General features: G+C 30.4%; 4 protein-coding genes across 6 annotated transcripts; 3 read left to right on the top strand and 1 right to left on the bottom strand.

Moving 5' to 3' along the window:
- Window positions 1–1072: 1072 nt before the first annotated feature.
- LOC108772559 (uncharacterized) lies at window positions 1073–3020 on the top strand. 3 transcript variants are annotated; one of them, XM_018538112.1, is made up of 4 exons: window positions 1073–1381; window positions 1572–1915; window positions 2117–2296; window positions 2426–3020. In XM_018538112.1, exons 2-4 carry the CDS (start codon window positions 1622–1624, stop codon window positions 2651–2653), a joined length of 702 nt encoding a protein of 233 aa, XP_018393614.1. In that variant the 5' UTR covers window positions 1073–1381; window positions 1572–1621; the 3' UTR covers window positions 2654–3020. The 3 variants fall into 3 exon arrangements, with proteins under 3 accessions (XP_018393614.1, XP_018393616.1, XP_018393615.1); XM_018538114.1 differs by having other exon boundaries at window positions 1074–1381; window positions 2480–3020; XM_018538113.1 differs by lacking the exon at window positions 1073–1381 and adding an exon at window positions 1397–1493.
- A 3410-nt stretch (window positions 3021–6430) lies between these two features.
- Rbsn-5 (Rabenosyn-5) lies at window positions 6431–9222 on the top strand. The gene is made up of 7 exons (XM_018538103.1): window positions 6431–6578; window positions 6711–6833; window positions 7027–7167; window positions 7261–7422; window positions 7767–8118; window positions 8289–8682; window positions 8982–9222. The coding sequence occupies exons 1-7, from the start codon at window positions 6443–6445 to the stop codon at window positions 9207–9209; spliced, it is 1536 nt and encodes a 511-aa protein (XP_018393605.1). The 5' UTR covers window positions 6431–6442; the 3' UTR covers window positions 9210–9222.
- A 371-nt stretch (window positions 9223–9593) lies between these two features.
- RpS15 (ribosomal protein S15) lies at window positions 9594–10566 on the bottom strand. The gene is made up of 3 exons (XM_018538047.1): window positions 10498–10566; window positions 10211–10296; window positions 9594–9995 (listed from the first exon to the last, which is right to left on the bottom strand). Exons 1-3 carry the CDS (start codon window positions 10504–10506, stop codon window positions 9647–9649), a joined length of 444 nt encoding a protein of 147 aa, XP_018393549.1. The 5' UTR covers window positions 10507–10566; the 3' UTR covers window positions 9594–9646.
- A 1580-nt stretch (window positions 10567–12146) lies between these two features.
- LOC108772512 (uncharacterized protein PFB0145c) lies at window positions 12147–15489 on the top strand. The gene is made up of 4 exons (XM_018538046.1): window positions 12147–12259; window positions 12332–12581; window positions 12640–12755; window positions 12838–15489. The coding sequence occupies exons 2-4, from the start codon at window positions 12436–12438 to the stop codon at window positions 15459–15461; spliced, it is 2886 nt and encodes a 961-aa protein (XP_018393548.1). The 5' UTR covers window positions 12147–12259; window positions 12332–12435; the 3' UTR covers window positions 15462–15489.
- Window positions 15490–16198: the final 709 nt, after the last annotated feature.

Here is a 16198-nt window from a genome sequence, read left to right as displayed (position 1 = left end):
CTCCCTCCCTCCCTCCCTCCCTCCCTCTCTCCCTCTCTCTCTCTCTCTCTCCATCTCTCCATGTCTATACTTTTTCAGAATGTGAATTGATGAAAAATGATTCTGAATATTTTAGAGTAGCTTATAATATCTAACTAAAAAAATGAAATTTTTTCTCAAAACAAAACTTTTGAAAAAATTTCGAAAGTTACTCCTAATATGTTGATTAATTTGATACAATATTAAATTGTAGGTAAAAATACTTGAGAAATATAGTGTTTATTTGCTACAGTTGAGGGTTGCATAGATATTAGAAATATGATAGAGAGGGGAACATTATTTAAAGTTTATAAATTAAAGCTAATTAGTAGTACAATTGTACAATTATTTTATTTATGATATCTTAACAAAGTATATTATATATTAATTTAGATTGTATTTAGTTCTATCAAGTGTATAAAGTATATTGTAACTATTACATTTAATAAAATCTTTTGATAAAATTTGATTAAATAGAACTCTAGACATTTAAAAAATATTTTCAATTTATAGAATTACTTATCTAAAATAATATTTTAATAGGAAAATTTGCTTTAAAAATTTAATTTAACATTTTAAAAAGATACAAAAATGCAATATTTTTATTTGTTAATTTGTATAATAATAAAATTATTATACAAGTTAGCGTTAATAATATCAATTAAAGCATAATTTAAAAAAAGAGAATAAGAAGAAAAAAAATGTTTCAATCCCAAAACTTATAACGTTTTCTCTTGACTGCATTAAGTATCGTCTATATTAGTGCACACTCAAGCAGTGTAACGTATAGTGTTTCCGTATAGTGTAAGGTGCAAATTTTATACACGAAATAGGATTTTACCGTCTTTTTAAGACGGTGTAGAGCCAGTGTGATATTTAAAATTTGAAATTGGAAGTTAATTGGGAGAGAGAGAGAGAGAGAGAGAGAGAGAGAGAGAGAGAGAGAGAGAGAGTAGGATTTTAGCGTAATATAAATGAAATAGTGTACATCATGGTGTGTGTGTGTGTGTGTGCACCATTCTAACGCAGTGTAGCAAAGTATAGCATTTATACGCAACTGGTGCATGGCAGTGCGTGGTGCGGTGCAAAAGTACACCCAGCAACAGAGCAACACCCAGTTACCCAGTGTATTCCAAGGTGTTCCAAGGGAAAATGCTATTCAAAAGGGACGTTGAGTAGCTGGAGTCCTACTCCGAGCGCGCGCATTGCGCAAGTCACATATATCTGACGCATCGGTGTATGTACGTATGTCACGTACGCGAATCCTCCACTCGTAGCCGCCTGTAGCCGCCGCTCGCGTAATAATTGCGCGCATTAACACGACTGTAGTCACAGCCACACCAGCGAGGTGGTGATTATCCAGGTGAGTCCCGTTGTTGCACCATGCGATAATAGAGAGGTGGGTGAAGAGAGTTGGAGAAGAGAGTCACAAACGCGGTGCGCATATTTCTGACCAAAGGCAGACGCAATAAATCGTACGTGCCGTTGATCGTGCGCCGCTGTCGCAACTTGTTCTATATATCTTCAAATTAGCGATCTTTTTCTGGTTCAAGTAAAAGCAGCAACTAAAGGCTTCAAAATTACGTATATCTCGCAAGAGGATATGCCGGACAGCGAGGCTGTCTACCAGCCGACCACCGTCGGCTTCACTTACGACAGCGGCGGTGACGACGCCGCTGTCAGGGCTGCCGCCGCCGCCGCCGTCGCCGAGCTGAGGTACGACTTCTGGCGCATGGTAATCAGGCATAAGCGCGATTCCTGGAAAATGTTCAAGATTGGGATAATTTTGTGCTCACTAATCTTCTTCGTCATCGGCCTTGCGTACACGATCATCAATTTGATAAACCTCATCTCCTTAGAAGAGGATACCTTGAAGTCGAGTGATGATGCATTGGCGGTAAAAATCCTAATTATTGTTTATGATATGCAAGACTGTCTTAAAAATTTGATCTTTTATTTTCAATGTGAAACCTAGACTAAAAGGAAATTTTAGTATTAAACAATTGTTAAGCATTGTTATTTTTTTCTTGCTATAATTCAGCCGTAAGTTTATTTTATTTATATTAAAGATGATTATAAATTGATGTAACAATTATAGATAATGCCAGAAGAACATTCAACAATGACTCCAGATGTACAGCAACAAAAAGTTATAACAAGAAATAATTTAGCGTTAGGCGCTGGAATAATGGCGACCGGTGTACTGTTAACTTTTACTTGGGTATGCGCCACTTTCATTTATCGCAAATTACCAATGAACGCCATGAGCACTGGTCAGGTAAGCAAACTAGTTTCCATCCGCATACAATATTTTGTCTTAATTTTATTTTACCGGAAGCCATCTGCTCTCTGGTATGTTCTGGTACATTTGTTTCTTTATCTTATGTACGCGTTGCTATGAGGAAAGATGTTGGGCGGTTTGAATCCATCGACTGACTTGCTGGTGGGTTCCACTTCGCAGTACGGGCCAGTACTCACAGAGGCGCCAAGCCAGCTGAAGACAAAGCAAGCCAATCAGCCGGCCGTACCGCTTTCTGACCAAGAGGAGGAAATGCACACGCTAATGCAGGATTCTGCGAACCCGCCATCGATTTCCGTTGGATCTAACACCATCACTAATAAAATTCCAGGTTGAGTAAAACGATCGCTGCTCCCGTACAAGCATATATAACATGAACATAAAATCTTGTTTTATAATTTTTCTAACACGTTCAAAGAGATTTTATTTATTATCACTACATGATGATTTTGCAAGTCCTTTCGTTTAAAACTCGAAAGAACCGTCGTCTCTTCTGATTTTCAAGTCATGGTGTCTAGCTCCGGTGGCATTTAGCTACAATAGGTAATCTCTTTAATATTTTGCTTTAAGCTCTGAGTTGCGATGTTAATTTACTCCAAGTTCTATTTATATTAAAGCTTACAGATTATGTTATATAAAAGTACTGAATTTATTACACAAATATTACATAAATATTACATAAATATGGCTTAACACAGTCTCAAGAACGCTTTTTACTGTAAAAAATTTTAAGATTTACAGCTTAGAACAAAAAGGCTTACTACTGTCTATTATAAACTGGAATTTATATTGTTATTGATGTCATTTGATGTTGATCTTGTGATTAAAAAATTTTATTTTATTTAAAAAAGCTGGACACTTTATAATTTATAGAAATTTTTATTAGATTTAGACAATTTGACGAATACGATTTGAGAGATCTCGTTTCTAGTATATTTAGGAAGTTAAGTATTTTTTTTTATCTTTGCTTATGCATTCCTTTACTCCGTCCATTATCATTATTAATATATGTTAAGTAAGTACTTGATTCAGATAAAAAAAAACCCAATTATGACAATGCGTTTCGTAAATTTGATAATTTTTATATTAAAAGTACTGAATTTATTATACAAAATATATATATCTTTTTTAATTTACATTTATATTATTAAATAAATTTTCACTATTAGCGATGCAAAGATCCTCCTAGTGGCGGCCGGTAGAAGCTTCGCTAATCAGACACTTTATACGTGCTATAATGGAAAATAATAAAGTAAAATTAAAAAGAAATACTACATAATGTTTTGTGGCATAATGCCATAATTATAAACAGAAGGGGATCAGAAAAAATTATTTTTTTTTTTTAATGATGAAAACTGATTCCCTTCTGTTTATAATTATGGCATTGTGCCACAAAACATTATGTAGTATTTCTTTTTGATTTTACTTTATTATTTTCCATTATAGCACGTATAAGGTGTCTGACTAGCGAAGCTTCTACCGGTCGCCACTAGGAGATCTTTGCATCGCCAATACATTCTACATTTACTCTTTATGCAAATTTGCACGCGTTTAGACAAATCTAAATCATTTTACTCGATGCTCATAATATCGGTACATATATAACATATATTTGAGTACCATATCTATATTAATAATAACAATAGCAATTATTACATTGTCAATATACATTATAAATTAAACGTATATTGATCATATATCAATTAAGTTGGTAATTGTTACTCTAATTAATACACAAAATGATTATGTATATATCAATGCAATGTGTATACATATAAAACACATGTAAAATGAAATAATTACAATTTTAGAGAAAATATTTGATTAAAAAATGTTTAAATCGTACTTAAGCCACGAGCATGCCGCAATGCACAACTTTTATTTTTGTTTATGATTTTTTATTTTTAATTTGTGATATACACAATAATGATTTTACATCGCACACGATATTATAAGGTAATTCTATTCGCACTTTTTATGATTTTATATAATTAATTTAATTGATCTCCCATATAGAAATAATATAAATCTAGAGCTCATCCTGTAAGATATTTTTAATGGAATATGTAACATTAGAGTTCTGGGTATGTGACATATATATATATATATATAGCGTTGTATAAAACACTGATTTAAGATAATGTTTATATATCTGCCGTTATTTGTTAAAGCGATGTGTTCAGTTTTGTAATATGCGATAAGCATTTTGGAAGAACCATCAAAGGTGGCCTGCAAGTTTGAGTCTGAATTCAATGCTATTACAGATCAATCACACATATAATAGCTTCATTTTTTAATGTTAATGAGATTAGTGAGATCCTTATTATACGCCTGTGTTATGAATTCGTATACTAATGTATGTAATTGTCCTGGAATGTAAGATCAATAAATAAAAAAATATAACTTATGATTTTTTTTTCTCTATAAACGTTAAAAAATATATTAATATATATATTTTAAAGAATTTATATTATTAACTCTCGGAAGTTGACAATGGGAGTTTATTGGAGACACTCAATCATATGTTTATTAAAGAATGTCAATTCATTTTCCTTATTCAGATTATTCTTATTAAAATATACTTAATATTCATTCTTCTTTGTACAAGTTACGTTATTTGAAACCTGAAAATTAATGTCATTTAATTAACGTAAATTAAATATAAGTTTTACAGAGATTATGTCCATTTTTACTAAGGTAGTTTGATTTTAATTTCGATTCAACAATTTTGCATCTTTTATTGGTTCTAAAAGTTAAAAAGAGATGTAGATTAAGTTGAACTGAGATTAACATTAATCTATATATATGTTGATAGAAACGGGCATCAGTCAGTAATTGTGTTACAAATTTTAATGTCAACTCTGATGTGTTAAAAGCATAGTTGTACTAAAAAATGATTGTATGTAAAGGGGGAGCGAACGCCTATTTTCCAAAATTGTGACAAGGAGAAATAATTAATATTCATCCAATATTAACTGTTCAACGAAATTATTTTGCGTTTCATTATATAGTATTTTCATTGCGTACAATTTTTTTTATATTATATCTGAAGATGGTTTAAATTTAAAGCCGAAACATGTAATATATTTGTTAATTCTATTAAATATTTATTTAGTATTTGGTAATACTTATTACAATTTTTTGGCACACATGATTTCGAACGTTTATTACTTTTATACTTTTATTTGCCTTTAATGTTACATAAATGTATTTGTAGAAATAATTAAATTATAAAAACCATTTTTACGATAAAAAGTTCAAGTTTTGTGTGAAGATACTTTTTTATCCTCTGACTGAAATCCTAAGCCCATGATTATTAAAAGTATATTTTAGGCCTAGTTTTATATTAATATATGTAAGATTTCAACAGAATGTATGTCAATTGATTTTTTGTGCTTTTTCTAATTCTAGAAATTAGAAAAAGATAATCAGCACATTAAACCGAATTAAAGTTAATTTTATATTAAAATCGAGTAATTCGTAAACGTAATTCATAACATTTTAAGAAAATCCTGCTTTTTCTCCATAAATCAGCATCTGAATTTGTAAATTAGTATATGCTTAGATGAGAAGAAGTTAATAGAACTTGATTAAAGTCACTCTTAGAAATTGTTCTGAGACTTTGAGACAATTGTGTCATTTTAATTTTGAATAACCTTCGATTTAAATAAAACGCGCCATTCTTCTGAGAAATCAATTCTTTTATAAAGTTATTGATGTTTTTCGTACATTATTACTTATTTTCGATCGTTAGTAATAATTAATATGCCTTACGTAGATAATAATATAGGAAATCGGTCTCTTAATTATTTTTTATCATAAGAAATGTTCTTAATAAACGATATGATAAAATCTATATTAATAAAACATATTGTCTCAAAAAAAAAAGATGCTGTATAAAAAGTGCCATCGTTCGATATCTTGAGAACAATAAACCCGAGAGGCACCTCGGTTGCACAAGGTTAATGCGTTTGACATTTCTATCAGCTGTCGCGCTCAATATGGCTGCTCGCGCAAGACGAGTTTTTTTCTGTAGCACTGGAGAGACGCCTACATTAGGACGAACGTAGTGAACGCGATCGAGGTGCTCCAAATTGCAAGTCGCAAGAGTATTTCGATTTCACAATGGCGGGTAACGATGTAGTATTGGAAGGATTTATATGCCCTATATGCATGACCGATTTCAAGACACCTAGTCATTTAACGAAGCACTTCGAGGAAGTTCATAATGATGATCCAGAGATTCTAAGATCTCTGAAAGGTATGCGTGAATGGTCTTTTTGCAATTTATTTGCCAAGAGAAAATTTATTAAATCTTAGTTCTACGGTTTATTAAGCTTATAAAATGTATATAAAACAAATGTCAAAATATATTGATTGAATTTTATTATAGATTTGTTTGGCAAAGCCAAGAAAAAGATCTTGAAGCAGGACGATATACCAGAAACATTTCCAAACACAATAAAACAAGACAAGAGACTGAGTCCTGAAATTAATTGGGGATCACAAGAAATAGGTAGCACAGTGATACTTTTGTCAGCCAAAGCTATCTTTGACAAGAAGAAATAATTTTTTTATTAAAGTTTCTAAACAATCAAATATAGATTTTTAGTTTTCTAAAATCAGTATTTAAAAATATTGCATGCAGCTAAATGCATGATTAAATTTTATGAAATGTCACATTTATTAATTTCTAAAAACTATTTCAGGTGCAATTACATCTCACACAAGGTATTTTAAGGATATAAGAAATACTCGATTAGAAAGATATGCATATGAAACAAATAAACTTCTTATAAGATTAGATAAATTATTAAATAATTTACCATCGGATCCTGTCGATAGAAAAAGTGAGAAAATATATAAATTACTTATTTATTGATATATCCTATGATATCTACTTATAAATTATACACTTGATGCGTAAATAAAAATTTTTATAGTTCACGAACGCTCCATTGTTCCATGGATTGATGAAAAAGATGTAAAATTGTGTCCTAATTGCGCTAAGAGCTTTCATTTGGCAAGGCGAAAACATCATTGTAGATTATGTGGGGCAGTTATGTGCCATAATTGTACGGTATTTTTGCCCCTGATCAATGCACGTATGTAAAACATTTAATATTATTTCGAGTGCTTTTTAATAAGAATACACAGATAAAATATAGCATAAAGAAAATTATTTAATTTCTGTTCAACGTTAGCAAACATGAATATAATGATTCACTGTAGCTGCTTTCCTTTTAGGAATAGTCGACACAAATATCGTTTTATTCCTTCTTGATATTCAATAAAACGATACTAATGTTGAGTGTATTTCCTAAAAAGGAAAGCAGTCTGTATTACATCGTATTACTTGTATCTTTTGATGGAAAGTACCTCTAATTTACAAAATAATTTGTACATATTCTTGAAATTATATTGAACAAAACTAATTTATCTTTTACAGGAAAAATGACTAGTCCCGTATCGATACAAGATGATTCTGCTTTGTCTCCTATATCAGAACGAACATTTCCCGAGAGAATAGCACGTGCGGGCATAGGTCTCTCAAAATTAGCACGATCACCTTCTAATGGTAGTTTAAATAGCGTTTTATCATTGGTCAATGATTCAACTAGTAGCGAACAGCATTTTAGAGTCTGTACTCACTGTATAAACTTGCTCGATGCAAGGGAAATGCAGAAAGCGAAGCAATTCGATAAACCAGTTGTTTGTGAATTTTATGAAAAAATGAAGGAGTACATGAGCGAAGCATCGCAGCATTTAGCAATGTACAACAAAATGTGGGAATCGCTAAAGTATGTGAACTTCCTATCTTATATTTAAGATAACGTCAATCTATCTGCACAATATAATACACTGCATTAAAAATTGTAATATACAGAGCAACTTGCTTGATGTGCAAGTTATCAATTATAAAATTAATATCGGAAAAACTTATATTAGAATGCTCTTAAAACTATTTTAGAGAAGGTGAGACTACGTATGGTTTAGAAGATGCACAGTCGTTACGAGTCAAATTGGCAAAATTGGGGGAAAATATAGATGCGACCAGCAAAAAAGTTTTAGTCCTTGGTGTGAAGAAAGATGCAGCGGATTCGCAGGAGGCATTGGGACAAGAATTGAGATTATATCAGATGGTTAGAACATCAGCAATGATATTTTTGAAAGAAGAGCTATTAACTCTGCAACCTTTGCCCTCGGTAGAGGAATATGCAGTTTTACAAATAGAACGTCAGAAAAGAATAGAAGCCCGAATAGCATATGAGCGGCAGTTGGAGGAAGACCAAGAGAAACCGAAGGAACAACGCAAGAAAGATACATGGAATTTGGACAGTAATCCATCTTTAAAAACCAGTCAGGTATATTAACAAATTAGAGCAGATAATTAAGGACGGCAATTTTCTAAAGCATAATCACATTTAATATAAAAGTCATAGAAATAATATCTAATCCATTTTTTATAGCTTTTTATTTTTTCATATGTATTATTATAATTAATGAAGATTATTCAAAATATAAGAATTTATTTATTTTTTTTAAATAATTGACTAGTTTTAAGATTTAGATTTTGTTGTCAGATTGTCGATTAATTATTTATTGATATGACTGATTCTCTGGATAATGACTTACGTTTCATTGTAAGTCTTCAAATTTTTAGGCACAAGTAATGGTGACTCAGTCTCAAGGCTGGGGTTCATCTCATATTACACCTATTATGTCTTCATCTATGGATCCAATAATCGAACAAATGAGCAATCTTCGCGCGTACATCAAACAGGCCCGTGCTGATTGCAAGTACGACGAGGTTGCAACATTAGAAAACAATCTTCGAGAACTTCAAAGTGCCTACTTTGCTATGAAACAAAGTAATAGCAATGATGGATAGATATATTAACAGCACATGTATTACTACTTCAACATGTAAAATGTTGAATTCTTCTATATATTGTATATATACATATATATAATTATTACTATTTGCAAAATATTTAATATATTCTCTTGAACCAAAATCTTAAAATGCATATTCTATAACGGATAAATACACAAGGATATAATCCCAAAAAATGTTTCAATATAAAGATTCCTTAATATAGTTTTTGTATTCAATATTACTTCTATTTACTTTTTCTATATTTATTCATAAATTAAGTTTTGATGCCTTTTGATCATATTTTTATTAAATGTGTATCTTGTAAAGGCATCGAATTTTTTTTATAATACTCGATTAATTCGTGTAAGTATTCATAAAAAATACAAGAAAATTGGCTCATTTGAAAGCAATTTTTGATAATTTATTAGTATAAGATAAACAAATACATTTTATTTGAGTGGAATAAATCGTGAAGAATGGGTAGCACCAATACCAGGTCTACCATGTTTAACAGGTTTGTATGTAACAGAAAATTCTCCAAGATAATGGCCGATCATTTCTGGTTTGATTTCAACTTGGTTAAAAGTTTTGCCATTGTACACACCAACAATTGAGCCAACCATTTCTGGAACGATAATCATGTTACGCAAATGTGTCTTCACAATTTCAGGTTTCTCGTTGGGTGGAGTCTCTTTCTTAGCCTTGCGCAGCTTCTTGACAAGAGCCATAGACTTTCTTTTCAGGCCATGAGAAAAGCGTCTACGTGCTCTAGCATGCATTAAATCCATCAGTTGTTCACTGGAAGAAATTGCTTATTGATAAAGCTCTTCAATCATGTTAACATTTAATTTATTTTTCTTAATTAAAAAAATATACTATAAACATAAATTATTAGTTTGAAGTTAAACAAATATTAAGATTATTAGAAGCAATCTCGAACATATACTGTAATACTCTGTTAGGTTAAGTAATTGTTATATAGATTAGGTTAGACTTCAAAAAATTAATATTACTTTGGCATATCCAGGAGTTGATCAAGATCGACCCCTCGGAAAGTGAATTTCCTAAAGGTCCTCTTCTTCTTCTGAGTTTCATCTGCCTATAAAAAAATACATAAAAAATAAATGCGCATTCGTTAGATGCATAACAAATGTATACAGAAATATATGGGGGGGGTACATCATATTATTTTAACGATATACTTTGACGATTAAGTAAAATGTATAATTCATGTAAATACACTTTGTATAACGGATGTGTGAGAATTTTGTGGATTTAATATTAAATTTCGAAAACTCACCTCTGCCATGTTCGCGATTCTTACGTCAAGGAACCTAAAAGAGAAATGAACACATTCTTTCAGCGACAATTTCCATGCGCATGCGTAATCACGTGACTATTTTGGATAGGTTATATCATCGATGAGACACATTAAAGATTGTCAACCTACAACAAATTATTGTAATTATTAATAGAATTCCAAGAGCTCGAGATAATTAGAATAATTACAGGTGCAGTTTGCTTGTTACTATAAATACTTTAAAGCTTTTGTAGCATCAAATGGATTTTAATTTTAATATAAAAATTTTTATTGATGATACTGAAGAATTTCTAGCTATCAATCAATATTAATAAACTTATACTTGCTATAATAGAAAATAATAAAATTAATTAAAAAAAAAAATACTACATATATTGTTATGTGGCACAGTGCCATAATTATAAAAAGAAAAGGATCAGTTTTCATCACTTTCCAAAAGATGACAAACTCATTTTTGGAAAGTGATAAAAACTGATCTTCTTCTTTTTATGGCACTGTGCCACACAGTGTCATAGAACAATATGTAGTATTTCTTTTTAAGTTTATTTTATTATTTTTATTCAATGCGTCTGACTAGCGAGGCTTCTACTGATCGCCACTAGGAGCGCCACAGAAAAATCTTTGCATCGCCAATTATCGACTGGATATAAATTTTTCAATTATCAACATCTCTTCAGTATTCAAATTTAATACTATTTGTTTTAACAATATTTTTATTCGTTTAATAATATTTTGTTCATGAGGAATATTTGTATAGTTTTTATACGATTGAAATGCGCAATCTATGTTTATTAAAATCTATGGACCGGATTGTGTGAGAATTGAGATAGTGACTGTCATCAGCGCCACGCGGACATTAGGCGATTCGATAACCGAGAATACTACACGTAAAGGAAGATGGTGAAGATGGTCGAGGATTACGTTTGTGTTTGTTCTATTACTATTCTCTTTATCTCCCTCTAATCGAGGTTTTTTATATTTTATATAAGAATGCGAATTCAGTATTATAAATATAAACACTCTGACATTTAATCACTTAGTATATAATTGAACAAAATAAGTGGTAAGTATATATTGGATCGTATAAAAATATGTTTCAAAAAGTTATAAAAATCCAACAAATAAGCAGAGTTTATTTTTTGACGGAGTTGTATTTTTATTATTTGTATATTATTAAAAACAAATTTAATGTTCACCAAAGTGTTTTGTACACAGAATGATCATTGATGTCGTCGAGTTTTCTAACACAATCGCTCACCACTGAAGTATTCTTCAGAAATGTCAATGGGATACAGTTAACGTTGGAAGAAAAAACAAACTTGAACCTGTCCAATACCAATATTATAAACTTTGTGTTGCGAAGCGAAAAACATTTTAATATAAATTTATGTTTAATGTTAGTCTGTGCAATTCTTTTTATATGGTTTATATCAGGAGTTTCAATTTCTTTCATCATATCAGCATATTTTTTGTTACTGCAATGTAAATCATTCATCACTTCTATCAAACAGGGTAAATTTGAATTCATAATGCAAAGTCAAGTTTCTAACAGAAATTATCTTGTAAGATAAATAGATTGTATTTGTTAATATATACATTGCGTTTTATAGATACATTGCTGGTTATTGAATCAGTAGGTGTACATATCGAAAATAAAAGAGGATTTGGCATATTTACATCAATAGAATTCTTACCATGGGATACAATAGAAGATATATTCATCAATGAAGTCATAAAAGGAGTAAGTTTACATATACATATTTACATTTATATTAGGAAAAATAAACCAAAACCAACTTTTAAATGATTTTAGCAAAGGGTGCTTTATTGTCTTACATTTATTGTAAAGGAATCAGTTGGTAGACAGAATTCCAGAAGATTAGTTCCACTGTTTCAAGATCTATTACCCGAAAGGAAATGCCTGGAATATATATACGAACCCTTAGCCAATTTGATTGGCTTGACCAAGAGAAAGAGTCTCTGCTAACTATTCCTGGTGCTTATTGGCTGTGTCATAAAAAAAATATATACAAGTTCATCTTTAGATATCATCGTACAGTAAAGTAAGACATTAGAATTATCTTGTTAATTAAAAGAAAATTTATTTACACGTATTTTTAGAAATACCGTACCATTTTCATACGGACGAGAACTATTAAAAATTATACGAAAAATTATAAAATGTCATCCAACGCAAGGTCAACAATTTGGCACGCAACACCTTCTTGTTACTTACAGTATCCTTTTCTTATTCTTTTCTTGAGAGAATAAATCAGTTTTTTTTAAATTCCTTTACTCTAATATAATTAAAAAATACAGATTGTACATCTTGGACTCGACAAGACAAAATGTTTGCAATAATGAAATTTCAGCAACGAACTAATGCTGCAACATTTTCACATGCATTCGTATTAACTATAAGAATCTTCCCTTCACTGGAACACTCATTATTTGATTTAAAATATCCCATTGTCAAAGAAGCTGATGCAGGTACTACATTTAAAGATTTGAATATTTCATTAGATACTGAAGAGAAAATTAGTAATGTGATATCTGCCACTGATAAAGAATCTCCAAGAAAAGGTACAACATGTCATACTAAAGAAATATGTGCAAAATATGCTATTGAGGATATAATGTTAAGTAAAGCATTGGAAACAAAAATCAATTCTTTCCAAGATAACATAATGGAGTCTGCGTCTTTGCACGAGTCTGCGTCTTTGCACGAGAATCTAGATAAAAGAATTGTAAATGCCACAATTACAACTGAAATGCAGCATTTTGTTGATAAACATAATAAAGAATTTCATAATGACATTGAAAACGATAAATATATAGAACATAATACTGAAGAATGTGAAAAAAATATTGAACAATATTCTGTTGATTGCATTCAAGAAGAATCTTTAAAGACAAACAAAACAGATAAAATTGAAAAAACGCAGAAAATGAAAGAAGATGAAAAAACAGAATTGACAGTAGCACAAAAGCAAAATCAACAAATACAAAATGTTCAGACATGTAAAATATCTTCCTCATTAAAATCTCTTACAGGAATGATAACAGGTAGCAACAATGAATGCTCGTTAAATAAATTCAATGTTGGAAAATCAATAGAAAAAGATGATAATTGTACCATCAACAATAAAGACAATTCAAATAATAATAAAAAAACGATCAGTGGAAATATAGATTCTACCAATGTATCACATCAATATTTTATTGAGAATCAGATAGAGAACTTAATTATTGATCAGCCGATACAAAAGAATTTGCAGACCGAGATAAAGAATATAGACAAAAATTGTGTTCCAAAAATGATTGAAGAAATTGACAAATCTGTACGTATTAACCAAGAAGATTATCATAATGAGACAAACTTAGAATTCCAAAAAAATAATAGACAACATACTAAAATTTCAATAGATATTGACGATAAACAGTCGGAAAGTCATATGCATAGTAAGTCCTACAAAGCTCGTAAACAAAGAAGTAGGGAATCCGAGAAAAAAACCATACCTGACAAAATTTTGCGCTCTTCTAATATTACCGATTTAGTAATGGAAGGTTTAATGTTTACTATACGACAAGATCAGGATAGTGTAGCCGTCATTGAACAAAAGACTAAATTAGAAATAGACGAGGTCCTAGAAAATTCAGAGAAAGTTGAAACAAAAGCTGGGGAAAAATGTTTATTAAATTCGAGCTTACTAAGGTTGGAGAATTTAGTGACCATGATTGACTCTCCGCGCAATAAAAACGAAAAGCATAAAAATCACCACGCAATCAGCAATAGTGTAAATCTGTTGTCTTTTAATGTTCTTCCTAATGATACTGTATATAATGTAAATATTAATGAGGTAGATACAGGAATAAATGAATCAAACATTTCTAATTATGATAGACATAACGCAATGAAGCATTTAAATCTGTACCATTCACGGTGGCAACATCAACGCGTTTCCTCTAAGATTAATAATAATTGTTCAGCAAGTGGAATCTCAACGGAGAAACAGGAACAATTAATAGAATGGCAGGGTAGTGATGATGAGCAAAATAAAAAGTATAAAAATGGCACTGATGTTAGAAAACGAGAACATTATTCTTGGGGTAGTATTCCTGAAATTTCGCCATCTAAGAAAATAAATGTAGGATTGCAAAATACAGCATCACTGAGTAATAAAAATATTGAAGAGATAGATAAACATGATATATCGACGGAAGAACATTGTAGTTCTTCATTACCAAATCATTCATTAAGTAAGATGTCCACAAAAACAGTTTCTGTACTTTCTGAGGAATCTAATTCGATTGAATTATCTCGCCGTGAGGCAAATGTTCCAAGAATAGTTTCGAACGAGTCTATTACTATTGAAGAAATGCCACCAGCCTTGCAGAAGATTTTGCGACACAAATTCGAAGCACGCCGGTTTTCTTCAATGACTAGCAGTGGAATGTTGCAACGGAATAAACAGAAAATGCAATCTATGGCATTAACAGAGGACACAATTTCCAAAGTGGATATCTTGGAAGATAAATATACAGATTCCAACATAGCAAATATTACAACTAGTTCAGAAAAAATTAATAATGATAAAACTTGTGCAATGATCAATAAGGAGATGAATAGAGATACACATATGAAGAATTCGAAAGGAAAGATCGAGTCTCATCGTACTTTAAGAAGTTCATCATCAAAGCATGATTCACCAAGAAAATTACAGGATATCACAGAAGAATTTTATCATGATTTGATGCATGTACACAACAAAGACAATGCCATTCGACAGAGATGTCTCAGGCAAAAACAAAAATCCTTGAACGATCTCAATGGCATCAAAAGTGGTAAAGTACGTGTAGAAATGTTGAAGTTTATTCAGGACATTACGGAAGGTGCTAGAGTGGTGGTGAAACGGCTAAATATAGATAATAAATCTAATTAGTGAAAAATTTTAATTTAATTTAACAATGTGTACGCTTATTAAAAATTTATTGCGAATTTATAAGAAAATAATTTTATCATATTTACACACTCATGTATACTTTATTGTATATAATATAATATTATATAAATATATATTGTTCTTTGTAACTGCATTGAATTACACATTGCCATATATAAAGCTTCTTTTACTTTCGCCATATTATAAATATATTTATATATATAGCTAAATTTTAATGTATATTAACATATATTTTATTTTAAGTACAATTAAGCAATATAGTTCAGTTGCAAAGAACAGACGAGTCATTCGTAAAGCATGATGAATTATAAATAAGATTATGACTTTAGATTGTCAACCTCTTTACTTTTATTCTGATTCTAATATAATTCATTAAATATACACCATTGTCACATTAATATAAACTGTATATTCTTATTAAAAACACTTTTGAATTTTTATTTTTTCAAAAAGTTAATAGTTAGAAAAATATTTTCTTTCGAATTTTTATTTATTCTTATATTTTTATTAATAAAAGAAAAAGTATTTTATTTTCTTGTAAATTTTAATATTTGATTAAAAAGAATTTATATACTTATACATATATTGATCTATTTATTAGATTTACTTGCAAAATTTACGAGCAGATCTAATCATAGAATGATTCTGTGATTGACGATACTCTCACTGCATAGGACATAAAGCCTGATTTACAATTGCGTAAACGTGTAGTTGTA

This window comes from Cyphomyrmex costatus, unplaced genomic scaffold (genome assembly GCF_001594065.2).
Source record: "Cyphomyrmex costatus isolate MS0001 unplaced genomic scaffold, Ccosl1.0 scaffold192, whole genome shotgun sequence".
NCBI classification, from domain to species: Eukaryota; Metazoa; Arthropoda; class Insecta; order Hymenoptera; family Formicidae; genus Cyphomyrmex; species Cyphomyrmex costatus.
The sequence above is the reverse complement of the archived record's forward strand: the minus strand, read 5'-3'. Positions and strand labels throughout refer to the sequence as shown.

What these genes read in the sequence shown, in the direction of transcription:
- LOC108772512 (XM_018538046.1), top strand. Translation starts at nt 12,436, where the DNA reads ATGCCTGGAATATATATACGAACCCTTAGCCAATTTGATTGGCTTGAC. An exon ending in AGATATCATCGTACAGTAAA is followed by an intron (nt 12,582 to 12,639) that starts GTAAGACATTAG and finishes ACGTATTTTTAG; the next exon opens with AAATACCGTACCATTTTCAT. An exon ending in ACACCTTCTTGTTACTTACA is followed by an intron (nt 12,756 to 12,837) that starts GTATCCTTTTCT and finishes TAAAAAATACAG; the next exon opens with ATTGTACATCTTGGACTCGA.
- Rbsn-5 (XM_018538103.1), top strand. Translation starts at nt 6,443, where the DNA reads ATGGCGGGTAACGATGTAGTATTGGAAGGATTTATATGCCCTATATGC. An exon ending in TTGGGGATCACAAGAAATAG is followed by an intron (nt 6,834 to 7,026) that starts GTAGCACAGTGA and finishes AAACTATTTCAG; the next exon opens with GTGCAATTACATCTCACACA. An exon ending in CATCTTTAAAAACCAGTCAG is followed by an intron (nt 8,683 to 8,981) that starts GTATATTAACAA and finishes TCAAATTTTTAG; the next exon opens with GCACAAGTAATGGTGACTCA.
- RpS15 (XM_018538047.1), bottom strand. An exon ending in CAACTCCTGGATATGCCAAA is followed by an intron (nt 9,996 to 10,210) that starts GTAATATTAATT and finishes AATTTCTTCCAG; the next exon opens with TGAACAACTGATGGATTTAA.
- LOC108772559 (XM_018538112.1), top strand. Translation starts at nt 1,622, where the DNA reads ATGCCGGACAGCGAGGCTGTCTACCAGCCGACCACCGTCGGCTTCACT. An exon ending in CGAGTGATGATGCATTGGCG is followed by an intron (nt 1,916 to 2,116) that starts GTAAAAATCCTA and finishes TAACAATTATAG; the next exon opens with ATAATGCCAGAAGAACATTC. An exon ending in ACGCCATGAGCACTGGTCAG is followed by an intron (nt 2,297 to 2,425) that starts GTAAGCAAACTA and finishes CTATGAGGAAAG; the next exon opens with ATGTTGGGCGGTTTGAATCC.